General features: G+C 44.3%; 1 protein-coding gene across 1 annotated transcript in view; it reads right to left on the bottom strand.

Annotated features, from left to right (window-relative positions):
* LOC147623422 (vacuolar protein sorting-associated protein 60.2-like) overlaps positions 1-5,206 on the bottom strand; it is a 52,587-nt gene extending 47,381 nt beyond the window's left edge. The window contains exon 1 of the mRNA XM_086821561.1: positions 5,081-5,206. Within this exon, the coding sequence (XP_086677687.1) occupies positions 5,081-5,149 (69 nt within the window). The 5' untranslated portion in view covers positions 5,150-5,206. The remainder of the gene's footprint in view (positions 1-5,080) is intronic.
* Between the last annotated feature and the right edge of the window lie 7,122 nt (positions 5,207-12,328).

Raw genomic sequence — 12,328 nt, 5'->3', positions numbered from 1 at the left:
TGACCATGCACCCACCCCCACACACACATCTTAAGTGTGGCTCCCCACCTTGGCCCCTAAGTGGGTGCCCAAAGGAGGTGCCCACTTTTAAGTGAGTGTGAACAAATAACCTTATAAAACAAAGGGTTAGAATATAAAATATTAAACCAACATGTGCAATATACTTACCACCTGTTCACATGCACCAAAACTTGTCAGAAGACAGAGCAGACTTCACGACTCACTGGTAGGCGTCCCCGCTCAGTAAGTGACACATCAAGCAGGCAAACACAAAAATACAAGTCATGCGAAAACAGTATCAAACATGCAGAACATGAATGCATGTGCAAATAGTATCATGGACATATCTCCCGTTCATGGAACAAGTACAAAATATCTGTCGGCACAAAAATGGCACGACGTAAAAAATAAAAACCTGGTCTCCCTATGGAGTGACGGTCCCATAGGTAAGACACAGTTCCAGGCACGAGCCTCCCTATGGTGTGACAGTCCCATAGGCAAGACACGGCACGAATACTGGTTCTTCCATGGCGTGACAATTTCATGGATCGAACACAGCTCAGGTCATACACGGGTGGCACCAGTCTGGCTCCCGTCCATACGACACCTTCCTGCTAACACACGGGTGGCACCAGTCTGGCTCCCGTCCATGTCAGCAAAATACTGGCCTCTTCACATGAGACACCAACCTGGCCTCAAGTGAACGAGAGACAAAATCTGGAGATGGACCAAATGGTTGGCCAATTGGTGACAAATACTCAATGGAGACAAGCCCAAAACCGTTGCAATCGCCCCCAAACCCCAATAGCAGTAGACGCAGACCACCCAGCAGAACCAAGTGTTTAACCAACAGATAGGTAAGGAGTCATCCAACAACAAAGACTAGAAGAAGAAAGGCCAGAATAGCTCTGCTATTGGGAAGGAGCGACAAGATGGACCCAAGAAGACACCTGAAGAAAAGATCAAGGAGGACCTTACCAAAGGATTTCTTCAGTCGGATGAGAAGGAGCGGTACTTCAAAGAGAACCGTTGCTTTTTCTGACTACACGGGACATGCAAAGAGGGATTGTTCCAAATGGCAAGCGGAAAAAGGCGCCACAACTTTACCGTCCCCGCCCTCAACCACCAATGTTGTTCAACTCTTGCCTGCTTTGAATGCGGTACCTGCAATGGTATTCAATGATAAGCAAGAGGGTGGAGTTGAGGAGCTTTAGCAGGGTCTTATCAGAGCTTATGGCACAGCAAAGGGGCAACAATTTGTTGTTCTCTTCAACATGGGCAGTTTCGAAGATGCCATCTCTCCGTAGTTGGTGACCAAGATAAGATGTGCCCTAGTGCATCATTTGGACGTGGGCACGGTCACTCTCGGCTTGCGTACCCATATTTTCCAGAAAGCTCAACAGTTTACCTTCTGAGTCCAAAAGGCTCAGTTTCAGAGGGATTACATTGTCTCGCCCCTCCTAGGGTGCAACATGATCCTAGGGATTCAGTGGTTCCGCCAGTATGCACGCATTCCTGATTGGAGGCCGGACACCTTCACGGTCGTCGAAGGTCCGCGGGGATCTTCGCATTCAGGGTATTCCGCTCATTTCCCATCTCCAGGCTAGTAGAGCTATCGGAAAGAGAGCAGAGCGTGCAATGACGCAACTCGCACAGTTGCTTAGGTCTTAATTCATCCGGCCTTCATCCTCTCCATTTGTTGCACCGATTCTTTTTGTGAAGAAGAAAGATAAGACCACACGTCTCTATGTGGATTACTGACCCCTAAACAAGTTGACAATTCCCATGCCAAGGATAGAGTATATCCTCGAAAGACTCAACGGTGCTAAGTACTTCACAAAGATTGACCTCAAAAGTGGCTATCATCAAGTCAAAATCAGCCGATATCCCGAAAACAATCTTTCGAACAGAACAAGATCATTACGAGTTCGTGGTCATACCTTTTGGCTTAACCAATGCACCGGCTACCTTCAACAAGATGATGTCTCGAGTCTTCGCCGTACTCATCGGTAAATGTCTTTTCATTTTTTTGATGACATTCTTATTTTTTCTACCACTGCAGAACAACACAAGAAGGATGTGTAGAAGATCTTGCAGATTTTGCAAGATAACCAACTCTACATCAATGCGAAGAAGAGCATATTTGGAGTTCAAGAAGTCCAATACCTAGGCTACGTGATTGGTTCCGACGGAATTTGCCTTGACCCTAAGAAGATAAAGGCAATCCTTGATTGGGACGTTCCGAAAACAAGCGATCCTTCGTGGGCCTTTGCCAAGTGTATAGCTCGCATATGGATCGGTTTTCTAACCTTGCAGCACCATTGACAGATTTGCTCAAGGGACTGAAGCCTAGAAGACATAAGATTTCAGTCTCACAGGTAAGGCTTTAGAGGCGTTCTTTGCTCAGCAAAAGGTGGCTTCCGAGGAACCAATCCTCAAACTCGCATCACGAGATGATCCCTTCGACGAGGTGACCACCGATGCAAGTAATCTCGCCATTGGAGCAGTTTTACAACAAGAAGGAAGACCCATGGTGTATTACAGCAGGAAGTTGAATGATGCAAGAAAGAACTATTCTGTCTATGACAAAGAGTTGCTAGGAGTTATCACAGCCTTGAAACAGTGGAAGTCTTTTCTTTATGGAAGGGAATTTACTGTGAAGACAGATCATCGCGCCTTGAAGTGGTTATAGACTATGCCGAGTGCCCAGTGGAGCGATAGACAACGTCGATGGAATCAGTTGTTCCAACAGTTTGGCAAAATCATTGAGTACGTACCAAGTAAGCACAACCCTATGGCAGATGCTCTTAGTTGGAAAGGTAGTATTTAATCCGTATAGGAGTCCACTGTGTTGGAGATACAAGGAAAGGAATTAGATAGTATGAAGACACAGTATGCAAATTGCCCAGAATTCAGGACTCCTTGCAGTATGGTCCTTTATTCAAAACCGGGTCATTATACCATTTAGGACAGTTGGCTCTTTTACAAGAGTCGACTATGTGTTCTAAGGGAGAAGAGACCGGCACTCCTTCATAATGCCCATGATTCACTTGTCAGTGGTCATCGCAAGATCAATAGTACTTTGGAGAAGTTAGAAAGAACATTTTACTAGCCAAAGATGCACAGGGATGTATACAACTATGTTTCCGCATGTCCCATATGTCAGAAAGCGAAAGTATCTCACACCAAACAAGTAGGGTTGCTTCAGCCATTGCCCGTTCTTTTAAGGGTCCTTTTGATGGATTTTGTTGGACCACTCCCTGCATCTATTGGATCTCGGAATACTCAGTGTATGACAATAGTTGACATATTCAGTAAATTTTGAATGCTTATACAAAACAAACAAACGGCCATAGCAGAAGATATAGCCCGGCCCTTTCTCCGACATTGGTATCCAGTATATGGTTTGCCGCAGACCATTACTTCAGATCGGGATCCGAAGTTTTTGGTGAGCTCTATTCGACAACTTTGATACTAAATTGCAATTGTCCAATGCATCCATCCTTAGACCGAGTGTGTGGTCCTTCAGCTACACACTCTTTCCATCCTTAGACCGACAGAGTGTGTGGTCCTTCAGCTACACACTCTTTCCATCTGGGCTGTTGGAATCCAATGCTAGTGTCTCTTGTAGAGAAGTTGAAAATTGTTGTTTAAGACAATTCACAACAACATACCTCATCTAAAATAATTGCTTCTGCAAAGAAATCTAATATTGGTATCAGAGCAATGCTTGGACGACAATTGTCAGGATGGCCATTAGCGCACATCCAAAGGGCGCCCAAAACAACCCACCCAAGTGACCCAGTGAGGGGGGCACCATCCGCCATACAGGGCAGGAAACAAAACTACTGATCTGGATGGTATCTGAAATGAGGTGTATCACACGACTGTCTTGAGATTCCCGAGATGATCCACAGCCTTACGGTTTGATGAGCGTGCTGCAGAGAGACCAGAGGGGTCTCTCACTTTCCATCATAATTTGTTGGCCCCCAGCCAATCAAAGTCTCACCCAGAATGGTCTTTCTCCACTGAACCTTTTATGCTAGTATGTCTTTGGTGCATTACATAATTCTAGGCGGATGATATTATCATGATGGATACTAAGGTCGGAATTCGAGGTGTTACAATTGCACACTTTTAACTTGACATTGAGATCTCTGGAAGATGCATACTTTATCTCACATAGCAGGGTAGAATGCCTACTTGTAGCGTGCCTGATTTCCATTCGGTTTGTTACACTGAAAACAACAGGGTCTCATCTACCTTTCCAACAGCTGATCAGATATCAGCTATGCAGTTGGTATTCTCAGAAGATCCTCTGACCAAGAACATCAAGGTCTTCACAACTATGGCACCAGCTAAAATAACGAAAATGTGTTATCAAGACTAACCTTGAGGCTTGACAAGTGACCGATCTAAGTGGATCATCACATGCAGGAGAGCAATTCATGCCTCTGAATTCCTCCTTGTCTGCCCATAGCATGGGCTTGTGTTGTCAATCAAATTTTACGCACAGCCAAATGCATGCATAAGAAAGTGGGACACCCGGCCCCTTTTCACAAAACTATAGCTCGTGTTGATTGGTTCTTCCTTGCCTTCCCATGTCAAGGCTCCTTTCGCTGTCCAAGTTTTCCTTTCCGTGCACTTTTTATGTGTGTAAGGGATGGGCACCCAAGTTTTGAATTTCAGTGTTTTTTTTGGCTATTCAAAACAACCAAGCTTAATGTAAGTCCTCAAGGGGGAACCATAACAGTCAGCCACATGGATAACATTGAGTAGATGCTACAGCATACCTACGAGTAACTTATGTCATCACCTCCCAATTACATGTAATACCCTAACTCAGCATTATTTGAATGTCATAGCATGCGCATGTTACAGCCCTACTTGTGTCATCAAGGCCGCCCGATTACATCTAACACACTTACTTATGATGATGGTAATTAAGAAACCCAATTACGAATTAATCGTACAAAATCATTACTACCACACCCCAAAAAGAAGTAGTTTTACTGCACTGATCTATTGAATTTTTGAGCTCAAAGAGGAAATTTGATGAACAAGATAGTGCGAGATGTACCCGATCAGTCGCCTCTTCGACAGTAGGAGGGGGCGTCTTCTCCTTCTTCACTCCAAATACTCGTTTCATCGCGGCGTTCTTGCAAAACTAGATCTGCTCAAAGCGTCAAACTAAGGTGATTTCCACTTCGTGGCATGTTACACACCTAGACCCCGCCCATCTTAAGTTTGTGGGCGCCCTGGACAAGGAACCTTTTTTTTTAAGCGCGGCCTAGGCTTTTAATGAAAGATGAAATTGCCAAGGCGAGACACAATGAGAACATCGGCATAGTTGACCTCTTCACTCTTGATTAGAATATCACGGCTCTGTGTGCTTTTTCATACCACCATCAACACGCACACGAGCACAAAGATCCCAAAAAAATAAAATATCACAGCTCTTGAATAGCAAGGGATTTTGTGTTGACAAATAAAGAGCCATACCTCGCTTTTTTCCATGCTCTTGTCAACTCACTAATCCCTCCTAAAAACTGTCACTATTTGTGAGGCTTCTATCAGTGTTTAATATTGAGGCTTTAGGCAACAACAAGCTTCTCTATAAACGTTTCATTAAACCTCACTATAAAGGGTAGAATGAGCCTCTTAAATCACAATAATAATGGTGAGGCTTATAGCAACATTGTAAACAAACAAAAAAGAGCAAAACGTAACAACTTGTCCCATTTTGCCCAAAGTCTTTATACACCACTACAATTACTTGAGTAAAGAAAAGTTGATCAAAGAGACAACACCTTTTAAAGGCTAAAAAGGTCAAGCCACAATGAATACTAAAAGTAAGAAATATGATTTGTTTATTGCAAGATCACAATATATGCATAAGGGAAGAATGTCAATAAGAGGCCAAAAGTGTATCTTTTACAAAAGAAGCAAAAGAAGCCTATCACGTTGCATAAGGTTATACTTCATGGGAAAACAAAATATAGAGAGGGGTTTACACCCTAGTCAATGTCTTTCACACCACGACCCCCTTGGTGGTGGGCCTCTTCTTTATTATCCCCTTAGCCTTCATCAATGAGCTCTTGTTGTTTAAGTCCTTGACCCTACAAGCACAAGGAAACTTAATTGTGATATACGACATAATATAATGCAACTTAGCCAAAGAATATAGCAAGTTTCAAAACGAACACCTTCACGATAGTCTCATAGTTCAACTAAACAACTTATTAGTCCAATAAGCCTATGTGTTATGGTGAAGGGTGTATTGGTATGCAAGTGGTGGATCACATCTAGCCACAAAAACCTATGTTACAAACGCAAATTAAGAAAGAACATGACAAGGTCATAATATGAATGAAACTTACAAAATACCCCATACCTCTATTACTACACTCTTGTGGCATCCCTTTGTAGCTAAACATATTAATGATCTCTCACATTGGAAAGCCCTTGTGCCATGAAAAAGATGCAAGAAACAACCACTTGTCATGGGGCTTTGCCCAACCACACTCGAGAGCATAAAACAGCTCAACCGAGAAGCCAATGTTCCATGACCTAGCTCACAAATGTAGAGGTAGGGTGTGTCACTCACCTCATGAATACTTGTGCTTGGGATCCTCATAGGTTGCGTTGCCCCACAGGAGCACCCAAGAGCTTCACTTTGCTGCCACCATCTCTCTTGCTTCAACCCATTTGGTTACATAAGTTGTGGCAACAATGATGAAGTGTGCTTGTATGCCACGTGCAGCAAGACTAATAGGGCTAATGACATATAAGCCCTACTTTTCAAAAGGCTAGTCGACTCTAGCAGGATGCAGTGGCATCATGTCCTTCTTATGTAGATTGGCACAATGTTGGTACTCATCACAACCTTTTAACTAATAGCGCATAGTCCTTAAAAAGTGTTGGCCACCAGTACCCTGAGTGTGTTGAGATATCGAGCTCATCTAGTGAGGCGGTGGCCACTGATGACCCGCCTGGGGGATAGGCCCCACACTTACACCACTGGCATGGTTGGTGAGATCTTGGGTGATACGCGGCCAGTGGGATGACAGGCTGTGTGACAGCCATTCTAGAGACTGGCATAGTTATAGCGCCAGCTCATTTAGTCGGGTTCACACTATAGAGAACCCGTGTATGTGTTGGTTGAGTACCTTTCATATTATGTGTACTCTTATCTTTGTATATGGTGTGTTGAGTGTTGAGTAGAGAAGAAGAAGATTTTCAGCCTCTCACCTTGTGTGTTCTCTATTAGGGTTTTGTGAGTGTGTGTGTGTGCTTGCAAGAGCTCAAGCTCTCCTCCCCCCTGCATCTTTTCATGGTATCAGAGCCTGGTTCGTGCTAAGGGCTGAGCTGCAAGCAAGAGAACCACAGGAAGCGGTACGAGGGTAAGAGCTTCAACTACTCTTCCCTATTGTGTTGGTGACTACACCCTTGTCGGGAGCTCTACGGGAGGCACCGGCAAACGGTCTCTGATTGAGGAGCTTTCTTCGCGGGAGTAAAGCTATAGGGCAACTATATAGTCCTTTGGACTGCAATTTTCGGGCCAAAAACACATTTCGGGCGCGTCTGGACCTCCGTCTTTCAGAAAGCAGGCGAGTTCGAGCACTACGGGTAAGTCATCGATTCTCTGCAGAACTCTGTTTTAAGAACTGCAGGAAGACAGATTGACTGTGCAGACACTGTGGGTGCTGCAAAGAGGTCTACAGTTGCCATTGGGTGTATGTATGCACATTGAAGTCACTGGTTGTGACATTTGAGAGTACTACAGTACCGCTGTGCAGAAAATACAGCATTTGTGCAGGAAAAACCAGAGTGCAGGTTCTGGTAAAATTGTGTGTTTGGCAAGATGTCTAATGATGGCATAACACAGATTGTGGCTGAGAAGCTGGATAAGAATAACTTCCATGCTTGGAGGTTCAGGTTGACGAATTTCCTTATGGGAAAAGGCTATTGGGACTACATAGAAGGTGAGCATGAAGAGGCACCGGAGATACCGGATATAAATCCGACTGCTCTGCAGATGTGAAAGAGTTTAAAGACTGGAACCAAGGAGCTAGGAAAGTTATGTATTGGCTTTCCATTAGCGTACAGGACACCATGATTGGGCATATTCAGGATGCCAAGTCGCCCAAGGAGGCGTGGGACACCTTGGTAAAGCTTTATGAAACAAATACCAAGGCACGTAAGATACAGTTGAAGAATGAACTTCATACTGTGGAGAAAAAGAGCATGTCTGTGAATGACTATGCGTTGAAGATAAAGGGTATTGTGGAATCCCTTGCATCTATTGGTGTGTCAGTAGATGATGATGATAAAGTGGAGGTCTGTCTACGTGGTCTCGGGCCACAATACAAGGCGTTTAAGACGTCTATTCAGACTCGGGAAAACATTCCCAACTTTACAGATTTGGTGTCTATGCTGATTATCGAAGAGAAGAACTTGGGTGAAGACCAACAGTCTTCACAAAGCAAAAACAGTTCAGAGCAACAGGCCTTCTACACGAGTTCAGGAAGAGGACGAGGAAGAGGAGGCCGTGGACGCGGTCAAGGAGGTGGCCGAACAGGTAATCAGAATTTTGGACAGCAGCAACAACAACAACAACAGTCCCAGAATCAACAACAACAACACGCAGGTGGAAGAGGCAAATTCAGAGGCAGGGGGAGTCAAAGAGGCCGTGGAAATTGGCAAAGGCAATATAATGATGCACGTGAATGCTATTATTGTGGTAAGCCAGGACATGTGCAGGCAGAATGTTATAAGAAGCAGGCTGACATGCAAAATGGGAAAGTGCAGCAAAACAACTATGCATCCTCAAGCAGAAATAATAAGGATAATGAAAGGTTGTTTGTTATGCAGCATGTTGTGAATGCCATGTGTGAAAATGTTGATGCAGCACAAAAGGATAATGTATGGTATGTGGATTCAGGCGCTTCGAACCACATGACGAGTCATGGGGAGTGGTTCAAGGAGATGAAAAACCCGAAAAGACCAGGTTTTGTGGAAACAGGGGATGACACTGCTCATCCAATTGCCCACGTTGGAGATGTGCCATTATCTATGCAGGATGGCAAAGTGAAGTACCTTGCAGATGTACTTCATGTACCGAACATAACAAAGAATCTGGTTTCAGTTGGCCAGATGATTGAGCAGGGTTTGCAGGTTCGGTTTAATCCTGATGGGTGTTATGTTGAAGATTTCAAAGACAAGTGCAGGTTGGTTGCAAAAGGCAACAGAGTGGGCAGAATGTTCACATTGAATGTAGACATGCCTGAAATGAGTGCTGCGATGTTTGCAAATGGTTCAGGAGTTGTTGCAGACACAGACATATGGCATAAAAGAATTGGACATGTAAATGTGCAGAGATTGAAGTCTATGCAGACAAAAGGAATTGTGACAGGGCTGCCAAAATTTAAAGTGGAAGGTATGCAGAAAATATGTGAAGCATGCCAGTTCGGGAAGCAAACAAAGCATGTGTTTCCACGTAACAGATATGTGAGCAGAAATGCACTGGATGTTGTGCATTCAGATGTATGGGGTCCTACGAAGACCATATCTATGGGAGGCTGCAGGTACTATGTGACTTTCATTGATGACCACACAAGGAAAGTGTGGGTATATTTCATGAAGGAAAAGAGTGAGGTGTTCACTCACTTTCAGAATTTCAGAGTTTTGGTTGAAAAGCAAACAGGAAAATATGTAAAGTGCCTAAGATCAGATGGAGGGGGAGAGTACTTCTCCAATGAGTTCTCTGAATTTTTGAAGAAGAATGGTATTCGGAGACAGTTCACATGCAGATACACTCCGCAGCAAAATGGAGTTGCTGAGCGAAAAAACAGGCACATTGCTGAGATTGCGCGAGCATTGATGGAAGAAAAGAATATGCCGCATTGCTATTGGGCTGAGGCTGTTTCTACAGCAGTATACATCATGAATAGGACTCCAACTACAGCCATACATGATGTAACTCCACAGAGGAGAGGTTTACTGGCAGAAAACCAGATTTGTCTCATCTGAAAGTTTTTGGATGCATTGCATATGTGCATGTGCCAGATGAGCTGAGAACTAAGCTGGATCCGAAAGCTGAAAAATGTGTGTTCATTGGATATTCCCTTGAGCAAAAGGGATACAGGTGTTATAACCCTGCTACACGTGAGTTGAAGGTAAGCAGGGATGTTGTCTTTGATGAGATGAGTAGCTGGTATGCTGCTGAAAAAGAAGCTGTTTGGGCTGATGTGAGTGGAAGTGTGGTTGCACAGAATGCAGGTCAGCAATCACAGTCTTTGAGTGGACCAGGAGAGTCCTCATCTAGTGGGTCTGTTGATAGACCATGGAGTGGCAGGCTGCGTCATAATACCAGTCCTGCAAATGTGATTACTACATCACGAAAAGGAAAAGAGAAAGTGGTTGAGCCCCTTGGTATGCCTGACATTTCTGCAGGGCATTCTCATGTTGATGGAGAGTCTAGTGGCTCAGATATGAGCCTTGATGAGGAGCTTGGGATCCCAGCTATGAGAACACCTCGTGTAAAGAAGGCTATGGAAGCCATGAATGAAAAGCTGCGAAGATCAGGGAGAGTGAAGAACCCTGTGCAGAGATTTACATATGATGGTTATGTGGCACATCACTATGCATATATGGCAAAGGTTGTGCAGGTTGTTGAGCCTACATGCATTGATGAGGCTGTTGGAAATGTGAATTGGGAGAAAGCTATGGATGAGGAGATGGATGCACTATATGGAAATGAAACTTGGGATTTAGTGCAATTGCCAGAAGGCAAGAAAGCCATTGGATGCAAGTGGGTGTACAAAGTTAAACATAACAGTGATGGAAGCATAAACAGGTACAAGGCTAGATTGGTAGCCAAAGGATATGCGCAGACATATGGGATTGATTATGAGGAAACTTTCAGCCCAGTTGCCAAGATGGCAACGGTGAGAGTTGTGATAGCAGTGGCTGCGTCAAATCAATGGTCTTTACATCAGATGGATGTAAAGAATGCATTCTTGCATGGGGATTTGCAAGAAGAGGTGTATATGTTGCAGCCACCTGGTTATGAGGATGTGGGTCACCCCGAGCATGTTTGCAGGTTGAAGAAAGCCTTGTATGGCTTAAAGCAAGCACCAAGAGCATGGTCTGACAAGATTTCTAAATATCTTGTCACTATTGGCTTCCATGTAGCCAATGCAGATTTCTCATTGTATGTGAGACATGGTGATAGAGGAGTTGTGCTTGTTGTCATCTATGTAGATGACTTAATCATTACGGAGGACCATGATGCAGAGATCTTTGATGTAAAGATCTTGCTTAGACAGAAGTTCGAGATGAAGGATCTGGGGGAGCTCAGATATTTTTTGGGCATTGAGGTGATTAGGTCACCACATGGTATTGGATTACTGCAGAGACAGTATGGCTTGGACATGTTGTCCAAGTATGGTATGACAGGCTGTAAGCCTATTTCTGTGCCATTGGATCAGAATGGCAAATTGAGTGCAGATTTAGGAGAGATACTTGGAGGATCCTACTATGTACAGACGCATAGTAGGAAGTTTGATCTACATAACGATCACCAGACCAGATTTGAGCTATGCTGTTGGGTTGGTGAGTCAGTTTATGCAGGTTCCACGGAAACCGCATTTGGATGTAGTGAGACGCATACTGAGGTATGTGAAGTCTACTTTGCATTGTGGACTATTCTATGAGACTGGGGCAGAGATATGTGTACATGGGTACACAGATGCTGATTGGGCTAGTAGTATCTCAGATAGAAGATCTACCAGTGGATTCATGTTTTCTTTGGGGAGTGCTGCTGTGACTTGGAGCAGCAAGAAGCAGCCTACGGTTGCTCTATCGAGTACAGAGGCCGAGTACAGAGGAGCTGCTATGGCAGCATGTGAGGTAACTTGGTTGAGAAAGCTACTTGCAGATTTGGGTCTATCTGTGGATAGACAAGTTGTCATTTTCTGTGACAACATTAGTAGTATACAGTTGGCCAGGAACCCAGTCTTTCATGCTCGTACGAAGCACATAGAGGTCCACTACCACTTCGTCAGAGAGAAGGTCTTGGCAGGAGACCTTGACCTTGTTTATGTCAGCACAGAGGATCAGGTAGATGACATCTTCACCAAAGCATTGGGTACAGAGAAACTCCGCAGATTCAGGGCTTCGCTTGGTGTACATGAGATGGAGTTGAGCTCGAGGGGGAGTGTTGAGATATCGAGCTCATCTAGTGAGGCGGTGGCCACTGATGACCCGCTTGGGGGATAGGCCCCACACTTACACCATTGGCATGGTTGGTGAGATCTTGGGTGAT

This window comes from Cibotium barometz, chromosome 27 (genome assembly GCF_041138505.1).
Source record: "Cibotium barometz isolate CiBa-2024 chromosome 27, ASM4113850v1, whole genome shotgun sequence".
Taxonomy (NCBI): Eukaryota; Viridiplantae; Streptophyta; class Polypodiopsida; order Cyatheales; family Cibotiaceae; genus Cibotium; species Cibotium barometz.
The sequence above is the reverse complement of the archived record's forward strand: the minus strand, read 5'-3'. Positions and strand labels throughout refer to the sequence as shown.